The following is a 21,851-nucleotide window of genomic DNA, read 5'->3' on the forward strand; positions in this document are numbered from 1 at the left end:
GTGAAACAAACCCGAACTTATACACGAGAAGGGTAATTTCCTAGCCCAAGTGTTGGCAATCTGTGGTTAAAAAACAGTCACTATTCTTTAGCCAGGAATTTTGCATGTTTTCTTCAGAAATATCCCATCTATGCAGAAGGCACCCAAAATAACATATGGCACGTTTAATTCTAGGAGATGGGTTGGGGCTTTAGCCTCTTTGAGAAGTCAGACTTCTTCAGATGGGAGCCATAGCAGGCAGGAAAACAGCGAACACGCTCGGGGAAGAAACATTTCCCACTGAAAATATTGGTTTGGCCTGATTACTCAGGGTAAGACTGAAGCAGAGCGTCAGCGTAACTTCTTCCCAAGGGCTTAGCACAGTGCTCTGCACACCGTAAATGCTCAATAAATATGATTGAATGAATGAACTACAGTCGATTTAGTGCCGGGAAGCCAGAACCAACAGTAAGGAACCCCTCAGCCCAAGTCTCACTGCCGAGCTCGCCCCCAGGCTAGAAACCCAGTCATCAGTTCACCTAACTTGAGAGAGCATTTGAGGCTTTTCTTCCCCCGCCACCCACCCCCACCTCAGCTCACTCCTGCCCAGCAGAGTCTCAGGACAGTCCCCAGAGCCCCATGGGAGCAAACGAATGCCAGCAGTCCCGGGGAAGCAGCCAGCAATTGTGTGCCCAGTTAGGTTGGTTGGTATGCCTGGATGAAGAAGGGTATCATGGCTGAAATAACCCTTGTCTGAATCGGCTCCGCCTAGCAGGCTGACCCCTCTCAGGGTCACGCCTGGAGAGTTTCCAGTCCTCTACCAGTCTCGACTATGGCGGGGAGAGTCAAACAGAGGCACACCCATTCCATTCCTAGCTTGGGCAGTGGCTAGCGAGTGGAAGGCGATCTGCTACAAGTCAAAACTCACCCGTGCGGGGCAGCAGTGGCATGGGAAAGAGTCGAGGGCAGAGACTCAAGTTGACTGCGTGGAAGGAGGCAATGGTAAACCACTTCCATATCTTTACCAAGAAAACTCTATGGATCCACTACCAGAATGATTGCAGATGGAGGTGGGGCGTTCTGGGAGAGATGTGTCCATGGCATCGCTATGGGTAGGAGATGTCTCGACGGCATAAGACAGGACCGTGCGAGAAGCAGCAGGGCTCAGTGGAAAGAGCACGGGCTTTGGAGTCAGAGGTCAGGGGTTCAAATCCCAACTATGCCAATTGTCAGCTCTGTGACTTTGGGCAAGTCACTTAACTTCTCTGTGCCTCAGTTACCTCATCTGTAAAATGGGGATTAAAACTGTTAGCCCCCCGTGGGACAACCTGATCACCTTGTTACCTCCCCAGTGCTTAGAACAGTACTTTGCACATAGTAAGCACTTAATAAATGCCATTATTATTATTATTATGACTGGGCCAGGCCCAAACGTGGAACCCTGGGGCCCTCAAAAACATTAGGACTTTCCCCCTTTATTAACTTGGGAAACCTGTCACCAATCCTTCAGCTCTAGCCGCCCACCTAATAATCTCCTCTGGCCTGTCAGTATTTAGGAGGGGCTGTACATTCCCCCTGCCACAGTATATCTGAAATAAAGCAACCATTTCCAAAGGTTTCTCCGTTTGTGGTGGGCGGGGGGGCGGGGGAGAGGAAAGGAGGGGGAAACTGAAATGATTTGATGATCCAGTCAAGGAACATGGACCAAATGGGGAGCATTAAAGGAAAGAAGGAGCCAAGAAAGATCAGGTCATTTTCTAATTGCTATTATAATTATTATAAGTGTGGTATTTGTTGAGTGCTTATTATGTACCAAGCACTGTATTAAGTGCTGGGGTAGATACAAAATAGTGAGGTCCCACATGGGGCTCACCGTCTAAGTAGAAGGGAGAAGAGGTACTGAAGTCTCATTTTGCAGATGTTAAGTGACTCACACAAGGTCACACAGCAGGCAAGTGGCCATGTCTTCTAAATCCCAGGCCATGCTCCCAGGCCTTTCCACTAGGCCATGCTACTTCTCACCCACAGACAGTGAGAGGGCTGCGGCCCCTCTCTGGGGCTAGAAACTGCCTAGCCAGGGCTATACATGGCTTAGAAAATGGTGACAAAGTTCTCCTGTCCTTGGAACTGGGGCATATGAGGACTGCTGACAGCGGTGGAGGCAACGGACAAATAGGAGGAGAGAAGAAAGGAGGCAGAGCCATCCCTGAATAGGGACAATCAGAGCAATCGCCCCAGGCAGCGCTTACTATGTGCCAAGCACTGTTCTAAGCAGTATCACTTCCCCTCCTCCTCAGCAACACTTTGGATAGTCCCACCCTTCATGGAGAGATGTCACCAACTCGGGGGGCTGGGGAAAGAAGGAAGAAGAAGGAATTCCCACCCTCTAAATCTCTTCTCCAGCCCCCGACCCCCAATTTCCTGGGCCCTGCAATTCAACTGTATTTACTGAGAGCTTACTGTGTGCAAAGCACCGTACTGAGCGCTTGAGAGAGTACAATATAACAATAAGCAGACACACTCCCTGCCCACAACAAGCTTACAGTCTGGAGGGGGAGACCGATATTAATATAAATAAATAAATTACAGATATGGACATAAATGCGGTGGGGCTTGGCTGAATAAAGGGAGCAAGTCAGGGCGATGCAGATGGGAGTGGGAGAAAAGGAAAGGAGGGCTTAGTTAGGGGGGGCTTCTTGGAGGAGATGTGCTTTCAATAAGGCTTTGAAGGAGGGGAGAGTAGTTGTTTGTCTGATATGAGAAGGGAGGGCATTCCAAGCCAGAGGCAGGACGTGGGTAAGAGGTAGGTGGCAAGACAGTGCGGGAGGCAGCATGGCCTAGTGGCAAGAGCACGGGCTTGGAAATCAGAGGATGTGCGTTTTAATCCCAGTTCTGCCCCTTGTCTGCTGTGTGGCCAGTCACTTAACTTCTCTTAGTCACCTCATCTGTAAAATGGGGTTAAGACTGTGAGCCCCATGTGGACTGGGACTGTGTCCAACCGGATTATCTTGTATCTACCCCAGTGCTTAGAACAGTGCTTGGCACAAAGTAAGCACTTAATACTATTATTATTATCGAGGTACAGCAAGAAGGTTAGCATTAGAGGATTGAAGTGTGCAAGCTGGGTTGTCATAGGAGAGTAACAAGGAGGGGGCAAAGTGATTGAGTGGGCTAGTTGTCTTGGGACTGGTGGACTATGGTGGCAGCTCTGCTCCTCTTCCCTTCTGTGCCACCGCCCCCCTCCCCAAAACCCAGGACTCTGTAGCATGAGCCCAACTCATGGAAGACCTTCTTTATCTTCAGGTCTCAGCTAGGGTCTCTCAGGCTATCATGGCCGACTGGAACCAGCCCCAACTCAGTTGTGGTATAAGAAAAATTTCCGGAACTCGTGTTCAGGCGCAATGGAGGGGATGAAGGGTGGGATGGGGCTGGGGAGGGTCTGCGTGCCATCCATCACTGCCCCCCTGCCATCTGCTGTCTCTTTGGTCTCCAGCAGCTGCGGCCCCACCTCTTCCATGCACATTACCCCAAGTTCTGAGGCTGTGTGCCCAGCGCTGTCTTCGGTGGCTGGCTAGCCAGCCATCCCCTCCTGTCCCCAGCAAAGCCCTTTCACCGACAGATCGTGGAGTGGGGCCGGAGTGAGTGTGGCAGGGTGGTGGTGTCTTAGAAGATTTATTTGACTGCAGTTTAGAGAATACTCCTGGAGGCCATCCTGGCTCTGTCCCTGACAGGCCAAAATTTTAGGCCCCAAACCGGCACCTCACATTAAGTACTCTGATGTGGTTGGACATCCATATTCCTGAGGCTTGGGGCCCTACTTCGAACCAAACTCTTTCCCCCTTTCTCTCCTGCCTCTCCTTGGCCCTCCTTCTTATCCAGACCTCTCTCCCCCTCAAACTGTGGCAGTGTCTGGCCTGGGTCTGAAACTGGGACAGTAAGGTACAGAAACAGTCAAAATGATCTCACCTTTCCGCTGGCAGCCTTGGGCCCAACTTGTTCTCATGGTGTTCCCCTCTCCCCTAAGCTGGGCTTAGAACCTTCCACCTTTTATCAACAGGTGGAAGGTTCCCCGCCATCTCTTCCCTGTCCCCCTTCCCCTACTTGGCTCCAGAGTCACCCTACTCCCCTTGGCTTGAAATGGTCAGCACCTGGGACTACTCTACACCTATTTATCCGTCCGGAAAATGGGGATGATGCTGCCTCTCACCCTCATGGGGGGTTCTGTGAAGACAGAATTAAACCATAATGAAGACGCTTCCTCCACAGAAGGGACTAACCATATGGAGCTGGAGTGGCCTGGAGTGGATGCAGTTTTCAAGGGGGTTTGGATCGTTTCCAAGGGGTAGCAGGGCTTGACTAAGACCCTGGAGACCTGCATGCCCAAGAATGGGGATTGTCATCATCATCATCAATCGTATTTATTGAGCGCTTACTGTGTTCAGAGCACTGCACTAAGCGCTTGGGAAGTACAAGTTGGTAACAACTTGTCAGTAGATTGTCACCCCAGGAAGAAAAAAGCCTCTAGATGGTGTGCCTTAATAATAATAATAACATTTATTAAGCACCTACTATGTGCAAAGCACTGTTCTAAGCGCTGGGGAAGCTACAAGGTAATCAGGTTGTCCCACGGGGGGCTCATAGTCTTCATCCCCATTTTGCAGATGAGGTCACTGAGGCACAGAGAAGTTAAGTGACTTCATTCATTCATTCAATCATATTTATTAAGCGCTTACTGTGTGCAGAGCACTGTACTAAGCGCTTGATAATGATGGTATTTGTTAAGCACTTACTATGTGCGAAGCACTGTTCTAAGCGCTGGGGGGGAAACAAGGTGATCAGGTTGTCCCACGTGGGGCTCCCAGTCTTAATTCCCATTTTACAGATGAGGTAACTGAGACACGGAGAAGTCAAGTGACTTGCCCAAAGTCACACAGCTGACAAGTGGCGGAGCCAGGATTAGAACCCACGACCTCTGACTCCCAAGCCCAGGCTCTTTCCACAAAGTCACACAGCTGACAATTGAGGTTAGGGACCATGACTGCCCACATTATTGTATTGTACTCCCCCAAGTGCTTAGTACAGTAATAATAATAATGATAATAATAATAATAATAATGGTGGCATTTGTTAAGCGCTTACAATGTGCAAAGCACTGTTCTAAGCGCTGGGGAGGGTACAAGGTGATCAGGTTGTCCCACAGGGGGCTCACAGTCTTAATCCCCATTTTACAGATGAGGTAACTGAGGCACAGAGAAGTTAAGTGACTTGCCTAAAGTCACACAGCTGACAAGTGGCAGAGGTGGGATTAGAACCCATGACCTCTGACTCGCAAGCCTGGGCTTTTTCCACTGAGCCACGCTGCTTCCCTACAGTGCTCTGTACAAAGTATGCATTCAATAAATACCGTCGCTCGACCGATTAACTGGGGCTAAAAGCAAGGTGTTTCATCAGGGGCAAGCTTCCAGATGCCCTCTGCTAAATCACAATCTGGTGAGCTGAAGGGGGCTGCCTTTTGGATCAGGACTAATCAATACCAAGACTGGTACTGATTGTCCTGATTGTCCAAGACTGAACTCCTTGTCTTCCCTCCCAAACCCTGCCCTCTCCCTGACTTTCCCATCACTGTTGACGGCAGTACCATCCTTCCCGTCTCACAAGCCCGCATCCTTGGTGTCATCCTCGACTCCGCTCTCTCGTTCACCCCTCACATCCAAGCCGTCACCAAAACCTGCCGGTCTCAGCTCCGCAACATTGCCAAGATCCGCCCTTTCCTCTCCATCCAAACCACTACCCTGCTGTTTCAAGCTCTCATCCTATCCCGTCTGGACTACTGTATCAGCCTCCTCTCCGATCTCCCATCCTCTTGTCTCTCCCCACTTCAATCCATACTTCACGCCGCTGCCCAGATTGTCTTTGTCCAGAAACTCTCTGGGCATGTTACTCCCCCCCTCAAAAATCTCCAGTGGCTACCAATCAACCTGCGCATCAGGCAGAAACTCCTCACCCTGGGCTTCAAGGCTGTCCATCACCTCGCCCCCTCCTACCTCACCTCCCTCCTCTCCTTCTCCAGCCCAGCCCGTACCCTCCACTCCTCTGCCGCTAATCTTCTCACCGTGCCTCATTCTCGCCTGTCCCGCCGTCAACCCCCAGCCCACGTCATCCCCCTGGCTTGGAATGCTCTCCCTCCCAACATCCACCAAGCTAGCTCTCTTCCTCCCTTCAAGGCCCTACTGAGAGCCTACCTCCTCCAGGAGGCCTTCCCAGACTGAGCCCCCACCTTCCTCTCCCCCTCCTTCCCCTCCCCACCCCCCCGCCTTACCTCCTTCCCTTCCCCACAGCACCTGTATATATGTTTGTACGCATTTATTACTCTATTTTACTAGTACATATCTATTCTATTTATTTTATTTTGTTAATATGTTTTGTTTTGTTCTCTGTCTCCCCCTTCTAGACTGTGAGCCTACTGTTGGGTAGGGACCGTCTCTATATGTTGCCAACTTGTACTTCTCAAGCGCTTAGTACAGTGCTCTGCACACAGTAAGCGCTCAATAAATATGATTGATTGATTGATTGATTACCGGAATCTATTATGGAAGGGACTCTCTGGTTTGAAGCGGACCTCCCTCCCTTGAACCCCCACAAACCTCTAGGAAAGCCTAAAACTACCCTTCCTCAACAGAAATTCTTGAGATTAGAGGGACTGATGGAAGCTGAACTGAGATGATGGGCCTGAAACCACATCAGGAGACTTCTTCTCCAGCCACCTCCTCAAGGAGTCCACCATCACAACCCTTCCTAATGTTGGGAAGCTGAACTCTCGCAGGACCAGGAGTTGACATCTGTGGTTACTCCAGTTCAGGGTCTAGAAAATATGACCCTTGAGGTTCTAGGACTTTAACAGTGCTTACTGTGTGCAGGGCATTCTACTAAGTGCTTGGGAAAGTACAATATAACAGACACATTCCCTGCCCACAGTGAGTTTACAGTCTAGAAGGGGAGATAGACATTAACATAAATAAAGAAATTACAGATATGTACGTAAGTGCTGTGGGGCTGGGAGGGGGGAATGAATAAAGAGAGCAAGTCAGGGTGACAGAGAAGGGAGTGGGAGAAGAGGAAATCAGAGCTTAGTCAGGGAAGGCCTCTTGGAGGAGGTCTACCTTCAGTAAGGCTTTGAAGGCCGGGGGAGAGTAATTGTCTGTCGGATTTGAGGTGGGGAGGTGTTCCAGGCCAGAGGCAGGATGCGGGCGAGGGGTCGGCGACGAGATAGATGAGATCGAGGTACAGCGAGGAGGTTAGCCTTAGAGGAGTGAAGTGTGTGGGCTGGGTTGTAGTAGGAGAGTAGTGAGGGGAGATAAGAGGGGGCAGGACAATTGAAGGCTTTAAAGCCAATGGTGAGGAGTTTCTGTTTGATGCGGAGGTGGATCGGCAACCACTGAAAGTTCTTGAAGAGTGGGGAAACATGGCCTGAACGTTTTTGTAGAAAAATGAGCCGGGCAACAGAGTGAGGTATGGACTGGAGTGGGGAGTGACAGGAGGCAGGGAGGTCAGCAAGAAGACTGATACAGTAATCAAGACAGGATAGAATAAGTGACTGGATTAAGGTAGTAGCTGTTTGGATGGAGAGGAAAGAGCGGATTTTAGTGATGTTGTGAACGTCGATCTGACATGATTTAGTGATGGATTGAATGTGTGGGTTGAATGAGAGAGAGGAGTCAAGGATAACGTCAAGTTTACGGACTTGTGAAACAGGAAGGATGGTGGTGCCGCTTACAGTGATGGGAAAGTCATGGAGAGGACAGGGTTTGGGTGGGACGATAAGAAGCTAGGCCAGATTGAAGGGGGTCAAGTAGAAAACTGGAGGAGAGGAACTGGAGATGACTCGCTCAAGGATTTTGGAAAGCAACACTAGGAGGGAGATGGGGCGATAACTTGAGGGAGCCCTGGGGTCAAGAGAGGGTTTTTTTAGGATACAGAAGACGTGAGCGTGTTTGAAAGCAGTGGGGAAAAAGCCATTGGAGAGTGAACAGTTGAAGATGGCAGCAGGAGGGAAGAAGAGAGGGGGAAAGTGCTTTGATAAGATGCGAAGGGATGGGGTTGGGGGCACAGATGGAGGGGGTAGATTTTGAGAGAAGGCAGGAGAGCTCCTCTTGAGATACTGCTAGGAAAGATGGAAGAGTTGAAGAAGGGGTAGGAAGAGGAAGGGGCTGGAAAGGAGCAGAGGAAACTTTAAGGAGATCATGCCTGATGGTTTCAATTTTTCCTCAATAAAGTAGGTGACCAGGTCATTAGGGACAAGAGATAGGGGAGGTCTTGGGACAGGAGGTTTGAAGAGGGAGTTAAATTTCAGAAACAACTGGTGAGGACAATGGGCACGAGAGTCAAGAAGGATAGAGAAATGATGTTGCTGGGCACAGGAGAGAGCAGAGTAAAATAATAATAATAATGGCATTTATTAAGCACTTACTATGTGCAAAGCACTGTTCTAAGCGCTGAGGAGGTTACAAGGTGATCAGGTTGTCCCACGGGGGGCTCACAGTCTCAATCCCCATTTTCCAGATGAGGTAACTGAGGCACAGAGAAGTTAAGTGACTTGCCCAAAGTCACACAGCTGACAACTGGCTGAGCCGGGGTTGAACCCATGACCTCTGACTCCAAAGCCCGGGCTCTTTCCACTGAGCCACGCTGCTTCTCAGGCAAGGATCAACTCAAGGTGAATGAGGTCGGCCTGATGTCTGGATTTCTGCCAGCAGAGCTCTTTGGCTCATGCACAGGAGAGAAGCGAGTGGACTGTGGAGGTGACCCAAGGCCGCGGGTTAGTGGTATGAGATTGACGAAGGGATAGGGGAGTGAGTGAGTTGAGGTCAGTAGAGAGGTTGGAGTTTGAGGGCGTCAATTTGGTCATCAAGGGAAGGTAGTTTGGTATGGAGACTAAATGGAGCATGATGACTTGAGGAAACTGAAAGAGGTCAGAAGATCAGAGGTCTCTGTTGGGGGACAGGACAGATTTGTGGGGAGGGGGTTTGTGGGAGAGAAGGCAGGTGAGGAGCTTACTCCCATTTAATCCATCCCCTCCCCTGCTACTATCCCTCCCTCTCTTCTTCTTTGGCCCCAAACCCCAGCCAAACAGGGTTTGCAGAACCCTCTCCATTGTGAGCAAATCCCCTTTCACTCTTGACCTGTTTCAATCGCATTTATTGAGCGCTTACTGTGTGCAGAGCACTGTACTAAGCACTTGTACTATGTACTAAGACAGTGTACTAAGACCTGTTCCCAAAGAGTGAATGATTGAATAAATGAATGAATGAACCCAGTCACTTCTCCTCCTCACCATCACTGAAACCTGTCTCTCCCCAGATCACACCATCTTCCCCGTCATTCTCTCAATCAATGGTATTTATTGAGCACTTACTAGGTGGAGAGCACTGTTCTAAGCACTTGGGAGAGTATAATACAACAGAATTAACAGATATGTTCCCTGCCCATAAGGAGCTTACAGTCTAGAGGGGGAGACAGACATCAATATAAAGAAATAATTTATAATATATAATTTAAAGATATGTACATAAGTGCTGTGGGGTTGGGAGTGGGGAGACTATCATGTGTCCAAAGCTCATAGATTGAGGTCTTTCTCCCACTCTCCTAGATCCACACCCCATCTGTCCCTCTTTCTCCACGTTTGAAGCTCACGTCATCCACCCCATCCTCCCACTTCAACTACTAGTTGCTGGAATTTTCTGACTGCCATCCCCACCGCCCAATTTTCCAAGTGATTTGGATAGACACCTCTCTTTCCTCCCTCTCTGTCATTACAATGACCTTCGGGGACTCCAAGATCAACGTGGGCATTTCTGACAACCTCCCAGCTGCCTGCTTCCTCTCAGCCTTGCTGGCCTCCTGCTTCATCCCACCTAACCCACTCTCCAGTTAGAGGGTAGGGAACACATCTATTATGATACTGTCTTCTCCCAAGCACTTATTACAGTACTCTGCACACAGTAAGTGCTCACTAAATACCATAGAATGATTGATTGACCACTGATTGTCATGGGAGACTCGAAACCCACCCACAGGAAGTACTCAATAATGTCAATATTCAACAGGTATAAAGCAAACACCTGGGCCAGGAAACGATCTGTGGGGGTGGTGGCTTTTAGGGAGTCACCATTCCCCAGGCACTACCAAACAGATGTTCAGTGACTCCCAGCTCCAGCCTCCAGGAGAGGAATTATTGAGGAACCCTTTCCCCACTTCTCATATGTCAGGTCAGTTCTGGAAAGAAAATACGCGGGGACCACTTTTCAGAAAAAAAAAAAGCCCTGACTAAAGTCATAATCCACCATCTAGGCTAGAATGATTAATTATGACTGCCAGAGTCTTTGATTTTTCCAAGATAGCTTATCCAGTTAGACATCAATTTCTTTCCTTCCCACATAAGACATTTCCCTTTTAAGGCTCATTAAGTTATCTTTAAAAGAAAGAAACTACTGTGCTCTATTGAATGCATTAAACAAGACACTTTTATATTAAAAGTTTCACATTAAATATACATCTTTATACATCGTATCACACAAAATTTGAACATGACAATTTTGCATTCAAAGTCTCCATTAAACCATTAAGACAGTAGATACCCAATACACAAACAACAGTAGTTACTGATAAGTGACACACAAACAGTTGATTATGATTGGCACATTGCTCGGCAAGGAAGAATTTTCGGAAGAACAGCTCTCAAGGTATTGGAGGTGAAAAATTTCTCCTGATCTCACCCGAGAGATTTCATCAGTGTTTAGGTCATGAAGAAGGTGCAATGATTATAAACTAGCGCCATGTCTTTCATTGGTTCTATTCAGAAAGGACCTCTCCATTTTGCCTCTGCTGTTGTTGTTTAGTAAGTTAACATCAAAGGCAGAAGGGTGTATTCCGAGAACCCCAGAGGCCAAAATCATCCACGGAGCTGCAGGAAACACATATACAGAGCCCCGTTACACAAACCTCCTCCCCATGTCCCGACACTGCATTCACTGAGTCTTCTATACAGTCAGGCCACTCTCGGGGAAGAGATTGGCAGTTCAGTTCAGTTCAATCTACTTTTTCTCTGCTTATCGTTCCACCAGAAAGGGGACCGAACGGATACGGAGCAAGTCAACCGGGATCATTTCCCACATAGCAATGAGTACCCTTCGGGTTACAGTTCAATTAGGCAGCCAAACAATTTAAAGCAGAGAGTGCCATTTCATTCTGTGGCAAATACTGAACATTTGTTCTTAAACGATGTCTTCCGTTGGCTCTGCATTTGGGTTCTTTCTGAAGGATCAAATTTACACTCGTTCTCCGTGTATTTGAAAATCTATTTTCATTTTTGTAAAGTGCAAAACCAACACAACACGGGAGGATAGCATTAGATAAGCCTTTTGGAAGGAGAAGACACCATTCTTCGAGTAACCTTGAAACCAGGTGAGGATTTGACTGTCCAGTTTGACCTCATTGCAGTCTGGGACAACAAAGACTTCTAGCCTTTGTGATCTTTCTCTAATGACTCCACCACGGATATTTTTAGTTTAGACTCGGTGGGCTAAAGATTTCTCCCCACAAGCCTGTCATCCTCCACCCCCTCCAAAAAAAATCCAAAAACGAAACCCCACAACATCTTCCTTTCAAAACGGCATCTTGGTCGATCTGATGGTACACCAGGGCCGTTTACACTTTATCCATTTAGGAAAACCTCTACGCTTTATCCATTTAGGAGAAGCTCTACACAGCAGAGTATCTGTTCCTTCACAACTGAGCACTAAGGTACTGTCAGAAAGGTAATGTCAGGGGGCAACCCCCATGCCTTCCCCCTCATTGGCCCTTTATACAATTTTACAGCAAGTTAAAACAGCTTGAGGAAGCCATCCCAGGGAGACAGCTGAAGATGCTAGAAACGCTACGGTGGGGACTACTTTCTTTCCTTAGATGAAATACAGCTTAATTATTTATTCTCATTGCCTGTTGCTGACAGGCCAGCCCTAAAAAAGCCCACATAACTCAAATGTGAGCAGTTCTGAAAGAGAATAATAGCTTCAATTGTTAGCTGTTCAAGAAAATATGAATACACGCTGACAAAGAGGAAACATCCACAATTAGAGGAAGAAGAGGGAGAGGCTCATAAAATAAAACAACAACCCAACAACCAAAAAACTTTTAATGGGCTGTGCAGGCATGATTATTATTTGCTTCTACCATTGGTAAGCAATGCCACATACTGCAACCTATTACATAGCCACTGTAGCAAAAAGGGGCATTTTCAGAGCTGAGGCGCAGGAGAAAGGGGAGCGGGGAAGGGTAAAATTACGGTTATGAAGGAAGGGGGGAGATTTACAATCACTTCAATAAGCAAAGACAGAGTTACAGTGCAAACAAACTCCTGTTTTTATTTAAGTCACGTGTACTGAGCATTTTGGGGGAAAGGTTTTCACGCAAAAAAAATCCCACATTGACGACACTGTCCAGGGAGATGTGCATCCCCTGCTTCGGAACAAATTCAGTTTGTACAAATGTCATCGGGTCTTTACAAAGTGTTATGCACATCTGTACAAGTCAGACCAGACTCGCCTGCTTACAGGACCGTTAATAATGTGGCATATAGTCCTTCCCATTCCCCTGAGGACAAAAAGTGATTCGTTACAGAATGGTAACAGCTTCCTTTTTGGAGGCTGCCCTTGCCTTGGCATTTCACTCTCTGGAAGTGCAGACTCTTAACTTGCTTGCACGTCATAAAAAAAAAATACAGGCGAAAATAAAGTACTTAAAGTAATCTTGTCTCATGGAATGTATCTGAAAATGCAAAATGGGCAAAATGTTGAGGTTTATTTTCCTTGGAAACTTAACTGCGACTCTTGCCAAAGCACGCAAGCTGAATTAGAAACGATCAAGTTCTCAAGTCAGAAGCGGTATCTCTGGGAATCCTCGTCTATCTTGAGGAAGAAAGCGTAAAAACCAACCCATGGAAGAGACTGCTGGGCGGAAAGGGAAGGGTTTTGTTCCTAAAAAGGAAGCTCCTCATTCGGACGGAAAGCCACCACGCAACAATCCTTCCAAGAAGGGGAAAGCAAAATGCTTCTGCAGCTTCGGTGATGGATGAGATCCAGGGAAATCTGTGGCAGCCGACAGTGGCAGCCACTGACCAAGACCCCCCTCTGATTCTTGGCGAAGATTTTTAGCCAACTGTGTATATTTAAAAAACTCGGCTCTAAACATTTCAACCAGTCAGTGCCGGAGTCAACTCGAACAACTTCGAATTGATAGATAAAGGGTGAAAAACAGGCAACAGAATACTTAGTATTAGTTTGGGAACCCTCTGGTGTCTGGTCCTGTGTTCTTGTCACGTTGTACAATGGAGCAGGATTTTCCAGGGCTGCAAGCAATGATTATCCCAATATATATTTTTTTCAATCAGCACATACCCTAAGCATATTTGGCGAGGGGGGATAGAATTGACAGGAAGGTGTCAATTAACAATGGACATTTTCACAGCCTTCTCATGGTCTGCCCTGTATGCAAAGATAAAATCTCAACTTCAATCCCGGATGAAGAAACACAGCATTACCAACAGAAACTAGTCAGTACTGATGGGTTCTTTAACCAGGTCAGACACCCACGTGTGAATCACAGTTTCGAGTGGTGCCAGACCTCATTTGGAAACTAGGAGGAGGCTTATGTTTGGATTTCTGAGGCAGCAGAACTTCACGATTTGCTTCTTTTCAGGAACTGAGTGGTAACGGAAAGGAATGCCGGGATGGTCTGTTTGGTTGTTGCATTGGTCTAATTTCTTTTCAAGTGGGGACCAGACTCCATTACGCAACCTTACGCTTCTTTGACCTTTAGATGCCCTACAGAGAAGCCAGTTTTACAATTTTCCGCATACTATACTGCTATTCAACCTCCCTTGGAGAACTGCAAAGGCCATTTAAGAAAGGTTTTTCCAACCCCCAGGCAAAAAGGAAGTTGGGTACTGTTAGCTGGCTACCTCAGTGGGAATCAAACCATACCCTACACTTGCCAAGATAAAAATCAACAACGGAAGCAGTGAGGGCCTTTTGAAGGTCTGAACCCCAACCCTCCCCTTCTAATGACTTTAGTTCCACAACCTAAACATGGGTCACATTGCACTAGTACAACAGAAAACAGAATCCACCGTGTCCAACTTGGTCTGTGAGTGAGTACAGTCACCCTCTGAGATTTATTGTTGTACCAAAAAAAATATATATATTAAACCACTATTTTATTTACATTCCCTATTCATAAATAATTGAACTTTTTTTGCAGGAGGCAAAATGATTCTGTTAAGGATCTCCTAATTACCTCAGATAAAGGCCTTCTCTGTTGGATCAGCCTAAAAAACTGTGTGCAAACACCCCCCCCAGATACACACACACACACACACACACACACACACACACACACACACACACACTCCCCCCCCACCCCCCACTGCACCCGCACACAGGAAAAGGGGCAGAGTTACAAGAACTTGTGTGCCAAACCACGCCAATGTGCCAACTATCTCTAGGTCACCAAAGAATCAGCGTTTGTTCTTGCGGTCGGTAAAGGTGTAGAGTACAGCACCAGTGGAAAATGATTTTTACCATATGCAGGTGTGAACGAGTAGGAGAACAAAGAAACAAAAATCCTCAGAGCTCACTTGGGGCTCCAAGCTGCTTTGCTTTGTTTACCGTTGAAGGCAGATCTTTGGATTTGAAAATATTTTAATTCTCAGAAGGAAAGGCAAAGGGGTGGGGGTGGATTACCTTGTTATCACATTTAAATATGATCCCCCCCTCCTTAAATAGAAACATAGTTCTAACCACATGCAGTAGTGCAATAGTACCATACATACTACAATAGTTTTTATACAGCTAGCAAATCTAAAGGTTAAAGGCAGTAAGTCTCCATTTCCAAGATCCGTCCAGAGCCCTGGCCATCATCGCGGAGGACGGATCTCGCAGAGCAAGACGGACTCTTGCTTGGTTGCTGGTCCATCCCCTCCCGTCCACAGGAAGGAGCGAGGTCAGACCTCTCATAGGGTTCGGACAGCCACGGGGTAAAGGAGGGATAAGTGTTCTGCTCCTTTAATTGGTAGTTTTTTGGTGGTGTAGTAGTGGATCACTTCGGGGACGCTGTCAAACGGAGGGCTGTTCTGACCCAGAATGTATTTCTCTTTGGTTTTTGTCAATTTCATGTGCATAAAGCCCTGACTGCTCCTGCAAAGAAAACAAGAAAGAGGAGATTATTGTGTTATTCAAAGTGGCTTCAACACGAGGCTGCCGTGTCCAACATGATCGCTTCCCTCTGTTGGCAAATGAGTGGATTTCAAATGCTGACGGGCAGCGGGGGCTACTTCGCAGAGAATTACGGAAATTCGTTGGAGCCAATGCTGCGGCGTCAGGCTAACTGCTCAATGCAGGACAGGGTCATTTCTCCCAGCAGAAGTAAAAATAATCAAGTCAAAGCCAAGTCCAAATTCCAGCTTTCCTGCTTACAATAATCAAAGCAAAATCGTGCCTGTCAGACGCCAAAGATAACTGCAACCTTTTGATTCCTTTTATCTCTCATCCCCAGAAACTTTTATATTTGGTACCTCTTCTTCAACCAGGATCAGAGCAGAAGGTTTGCCAGTTCTTCACGGCCCTATGTAAACTATAAGCGGACTTACTGCAAGGTCAACGTGATAACCTCTAATAGCTGGGCAAAAATTGCATTGCCCATCCACTCCTCAGCATCAGTGGTTTCCTGCCTCTTCCACTAGCGGACAAGCGGGCTCCTGATATGAAGAGATTAAGCAACCGAGCCTTTGATGGATGGGAAAGGTGGAAAATACCATATTCGGGGGTAATTCTCTGCACCTCACAGACCTTGATGGGTCGGGTCTCAGCCCCTATTTGGGAAGAGAGGCAACGCCTCCTCCCCTTTTTCCTTTCTGGATTGCTGGGAGGAAGTACCCAGCTCACTGTGGGGAAGTGCTTTGCGCTCCCTGGAAGAAAGGCATTGAAACCAAAGATGCTGCGTCTTTAATTAAAAATCCGGAAACTGGGTTGGGATTTGATAGGACAAGGAAGCTTGTGGGAGATCTTCTTTACCTGACATAATAATAATAATAATAATGATGGCATTTGTTAAGCATTTACTATGTGCAAAGCACTGTTCTAAGTGCTGGGGAGGCTACAAGGTGATCAGATTGTCCCACGTGGGGCTCACAGTCTTCATCCCCATTTTACAGATGAGGTAACTGAGGCACAGAGAATTTAAGTGACTTGTCCAAAGTCACAAAGCTGACAGTTGGTGGAGCTGGGATTTGAATCCATGACCTCTGACTCCCGAGCCCATGCTCTTTCCACTGAGCCACACGGCTTCTCTGTCTGGATTGAGCATCTGGATTGATCGATCTGTTCATATCCCTACACCTAAAAATTAGACAATTTATACTGCATGGCTAACGTCACTGCTCTGGTGTAGGCAGGTTCAGGATATGAGCTTACTCTCTGTCTCACCGTTAATTGAATGTTGTCACTGACTGAATCACTGAAGATTCTGAATATTCACTATCCCAATCAAATTAACATTATACTTGTTATTGTCTAAAAGGAAAAGCCACTACAGAGTATTTCTATAGAGTTATCTTTTTACAAGTTTCACAAGCTTAACCACTTGATATATTTCACCTGTGGCTGACTGGACCATTTTTTTCATATTCCTCAAGTCCTTCCCAAAATACGTCATCATTATCATTATCGTCAATGTATTTATTGAACGCTGACTGTGTGCAGAGCACATTACTAAGCGCTCTGTCGAATACAATACGACAGAGTTGGTAGAAACATTCCCTGCCCTCAGTGAACTTAATGTTACCACTCTTAGTAGCTCGCATAGCCTAAGAAATTCCACCCCACTTAGAAGCCAATAATTGTGACTTAAAACTGGTCACATTCTCCAGGTGTCTAATGAAAAAACCTGGGGGCTCTCCTGTCGTATGGAACAAAATTTTACAATTAAAACTTTCATTTCAATTTGAGGACTACTCTAATTAATCTCCATTCCAAGTGGTTGAAACATTTTCCAATTTATACTTTATGTATATGACATTCTCAATGGAATGGCTTAAGTAAATGTAAGCTCATATTTTTCAGATTTGTTGAAGCGATTCTCTGATGAAATGACCCTTCTTTGAGGAGCAGAAATCACCGCAGGCACTGTAATTATAATGTTGCCAGCCTAAAAAAAAAAAAATCTTGATTTAAATTTCAATTCCTTACAGGAATGATTCTCTTTTGAAACATAATTGCTCTCTAAACGATTTCCTTTAAGCCAAGGGTGACATCTCTAAATACATTATTATAGGGAGATATATTGTTCTGTTCCATCAGTTCATTATGCATTTCCTCAGCTGGTAAATGGCTTAAAGATTCTACCCCCAAATTAATGTGATCAGAGAAATAGGTACATGCTAATTGAAGAATCCAGTTAAAATTGAAGTCTTTAAACATTTACGCTTCTCCTTGGAGTCAAACTGGAGGCTTTTGTGCAACACTAAAAATATCGACAGAATTTAAATATTTCATCTATACATACATATATACTGGAAGTCAAAAAGGAAAAGGGTGTTGGGAGCCATCTTAAAAACACACCAGTCCGGCCAATTCCCGGAGGAAAGTACCCAAAATGGAGTTACTAATCCAGTGGATGCATTTGGAGATATTTTATCGAGCGTTGATAAAGGGTCCCCTGAAAACAGGAACGGAATCTACCGAACGGTATGGCAAATTCAGCTTCCCATTGAGAAATTCATACTACAGAGACCTGCCTGCTGGCTCTGTTTGAAAACGAGCAAAGAATGACTTTGGTCACCTGTTGCCAACACACCTACCGAATGCGACAAGAGTTGGGGGTGACGCTGGAGGTGACGGCTAGGTGACCCATTAGTTGCAGGGCACAATGTGGTCCTCTTTGCCGTGGCAGGACTCTGAGTGCTCCCCCCCTTCACCCGCATCTCTTGAGCCACTACCTGCCTTGGCCTACTCTGGCCCCCGAGAGACCCCTTGGTGTCTTGTCTTAGTAAGCGCTTAATAAATGCTATCATTATTATTATTATTATTATTATTATTACCGCGGCCTCTCGGATCAGGCATCCGAGGGTGGGACGCCTGCCGTTGGCCCTGCTCCCTGACGTACCCAGTTGCTGAGACTGACTCAGCTTCTGGTAGGCACTTCACCGGGTTCACGCTGGGAAGCAGGGCGCTCTTTGTATGTCAAACGGCAGTTTCTCGTAAAATATGACACTGGCAGGTGCTTTGGGAATAAATGAAAATCCATGCTAGCTTGTTTCAGCAAAGCGAGCAAGCCTTTATAGGACTGAGAACTTGTAAACTTCAATATGACCTCACGCCAGACCAGACTGCCAACTCTGATGACTGGCTTTATTGTATCGTGGACAAATGTTTATATAGGGGCTTTTCAGAGATGACAAGAAGGGTATAACGGGAGTTTATCTAAGGGAAAGTTTTATTAAATGAGGGACCTGCAAAAGAAAGCTGTCACGAAACTGAAAAGTGCACTCAGTCATGTGTGTCGCTATATATATTTTTATGGAACGTTATGCAATAAAAAATACCCGAAGAAGGAACGTATTCACAATATTATGCTCTAACGTGTTGGCTGTTGACCTTCTCATGAGCAACAAAGGTCGAATGCTTGGCTCTAAATCCTACCTGCTTTATTGGAGCTGATAAACAGTAAATATTCTGCCCTCTCCAAACATTTTTTTTTTTGGGTACGGTATCTGTTAAGCGCTCATTATGCACCAGGCACTGTACCAAGTGCTGGGGTAGATACCAGCTAATCAGGCTGGACACAGTGCATGTCCCACATGGGGCTCACAGTCTTAATCCCCATTTTAGAGATGAGGTAACTGAGGCACAGAGAAGTTAAGTGACTTCAGCTTGGGCAGCAAGTGGCGGAACAAGGATTGGAACCCAGGTCCTTCTGACTCCTAGGCCCACCCTCTATCTGCTGGGCCCTACTGCTTCTCAACACCAGCTTTGTCCCCCAAAAGAATGAAAGTTACTTTTTTAATGGTATTTGTTCATTCATTCATTCAATCGTATTTATTGAGCGCTTACTGTGTGCAGAGCACTGTACTAAGCACTTGGAAAGTACAATTCGGCAACAGAGACAGTCCCTGCCCAACAACTGGCTCACAGTCCAGCACGTACTGGGTGTCATACATTAAAGAAGCAGCATGGCTTAGTGGAAAGAGCCCGGTCTTGGGAGGCAGAGGTCGTGGGTTCTAATCCCGGCTCTGCCACCTGTCAGCTGTGTGACCTTGGGAAGTCATTTCGCTTCTCTGGACCTCAGTTACCTCATCTGTAAAATGGGGATTAAGACTGTGAGTCCCACGTGGGACAACCTGATTACCTTGTATCTATCCCAGTGCCTAGAACAGTGCTTGGCACATAGTAAGCGCTTAACAAATACCATAATTATTATACCTTGTTCTAAGTGCTGGGATAGGTTCAAATTAATTAGGTCTGACACAGTTCCTGTCCTGCCTGGAGAGAGAGCAGGTATCCCTATTTTACAGTTGAGGAAACTGAAGCACAGAAGTTAAGTGACTTGCCCAAGATCACATAGGAAGCAATCTGCAGAGATTAGAACCCAGGTCCTTCTGACTCTAAGGCCATGCCTTCTCAACTGGGCCATGCTACTTTCCCTCATATCTCTCTAACAGAGTGCTCAAACTCAGTTCAGGATTATGATGACAGCACTGAAACTTCCATCACGAGCATCCCCAGTCAGGCACTGTACCCTGACTTTCTAACAAACTCATCTGGCAACCTTCAAAAGTGAAATTAAAAAGCAAACCCATTTCGGTCAGTAGTAGCTAGGTTCTAATTAGTGCTCAGAGGGAGACACAGACACAGACACACACACATACAGAGATTCACCCTGGCCACTGGACCCTGAGCTGCCAGGCCTAAAAAGCTGGTCCAGGCAGACATTTGAGATGGATTTTATTTCTACTGAAAGATAAAAGTCCACATCCTAGGGAACAGAGTTCCAGTACTAAGCAGCAGGTGGACATTTGCAATGCAGATGGTTAAAAATACTCGGATAAATTGGGGGTGAGCTTAGGTCTGGGGTTTCATCATCCATAAGGAAGGAAGTCACCTTGAATGGATACACTTTCCCTTTTATTGAGCCTCTTTATGCGCTAGGGGATTGAGAGAAAGGAAAATAAAGGCCAAATCACTGGCTAGGTGCCTGAACACATTTAGTAGTTTTGCTCACAACCGGAGGGCGTCGGATGCACTAAGTGAAATGGCAAGAATTTGGGTGACGTCTCGGAGGCTGAAAGGATGGGGCAGCAGCAGATCATTAACTAATCCACACCAAGGGTTGGGAAGGTAGACCCAATGCTAGAGAAAGAGAAGGATGGCAGAAGAACGAGCAGCTCGTGTCTCTCGGAAAAGGCCCCACAAAATCCACGTGGCTGATGAGAGAAAGAGGAAGGTGCCCTTTTTGGCTGCTGCTACCCCTAGCCCATTCGGATAAACCTGAGCCCAGTTCTACGTCACACCAGAAGTTTTACGGTGGATGTGCATAGCTTTGGGGTGGTTACTGGTCCGGTTCAGAGGTCATGCGATTCCATCCCTCTATGGGCTGGGTGGGATGAAGCACTGCGATGGGTAATGCTGGCTATCCGTCCCGCTGTGGGAAAACCGGGGTTGACACAGCTCGTCGCAAGCTTTCTATGCATGGCCCACGTGAGGCACGTTCAAATTTCCTTGCCAGTGGCTTAGATGCACCACAGTGTTATATCTCTCAGTGCAGGCCTAGTTCTTAGACCATTGAGGAAGCAATGGATAGGCCTTTAGGTTTTGTTGGCTTCCTGCTGTGGGGCTCCACTCATTTCACTCCTCTACAGGATGCGTGATTAAAATGAAAACGTCTCTCTCGGACAGCAAGAATGGTTCTAGGAAGCTTCAACAAGCTAAAACAAACTTCTAAAACGAGCCACAAAGTCTGTGGGCTTTAGAGGTACGCCCCGACCCATCAGGAGCGTCACTTCTGCAGAAAAAAAGGTGGCATTAATAATAATAATAATGATGGCATTTATTAAGCACTTACTATGTGCAAAGCACTGTTCTAAGCGCTGGGGAGGTTACAAGGTGATCAGGTTGTCACACGGGGGGCTCACAGTCTTAATCCCCATTTTACAGATGAGGTCACTGCGGCATAGAGAAGTGAAGTGACTTGCTCAAAGTCACACAGCTGACAATTGGCGGAGCCAGGATTTGAACCCATGACCTCTGACTCCAAAGCCCGTGCTCTTTCCACTGAGCCACGCTGCTTCTCTACCCATTACCCATCACGCCGAGGGCAGGACCTTTGTATGTGCTGTCATGCTTCCGATCCATTAGTGGTATTTACTGAGCACTTCCCGAAAAACCTTTAATAAGATTTCAATGCAGCTTTTTTCTTGGGGCTGAGAGTCTATAACTAGTCTTGGCAACCTGATGGTACGTTCACAGTTTACTGTAACCCACTGCTGGAGATGCCAAATGGAGATGCCAGGCTCACGAAGGGTCAAGAATCCAAACGTACCGCAGCAAACAACTCCTGCTGACTACCCCTTGATGACGATGATAGATGGTAAAATCCTGCTCAACTGGGATAGTATCATCCTTAGTTTGATAAGGTGCAAGGACACCCATCATCACACAGCAAGCCAGAGATGTCCATACAGCACTGAAATGCCTGAATTGCAGTGGAAGGAGGCAAGAAAAATACACTCAAGTTGGGGACGAGGAGGGTGGGTCACGGATGCTGTT

General features: G+C 46.7%; 1 protein-coding gene and 1 non-coding gene across 2 annotated transcripts in view; one reads left to right on the top strand and one right to left on the bottom strand.

Annotated features, from left to right (window-relative positions):
• Positions 1-759: 759 nt before the first annotated feature.
• On the top strand, positions 760-897 carry LOC119948633. The gene has a single exon (XR_005457017.1). It is a non-coding gene; the product is annotated as a small nucleolar RNA SNORA7 (small nucleolar RNA).
• A 9,584-nt stretch (positions 898-10,481) lies between these two features.
• The window catches only part of SHB (SH2 domain containing adaptor protein B), a 262,808-nt gene continuing 251,438 nt past the window's right edge, over positions 10,482-21,851 (bottom strand). Inside the window, exon 7 of the mRNA XM_038769656.1 lies at positions 10,482-15,227. Within this exon, the coding sequence (XP_038625584.1) occupies positions 15,044-15,227 (184 nt within the window). The 3' untranslated portion in view covers positions 10,482-15,043. The remainder of the gene's footprint in view (positions 15,228-21,851) is intronic.

Source organism: Tachyglossus aculeatus, chromosome X4 (assembly GCF_015852505.1).
Source record: "Tachyglossus aculeatus isolate mTacAcu1 chromosome X4, mTacAcu1.pri, whole genome shotgun sequence".
NCBI lineage: Eukaryota > Metazoa > Chordata > Mammalia > Monotremata > Tachyglossidae > Tachyglossus > Tachyglossus aculeatus.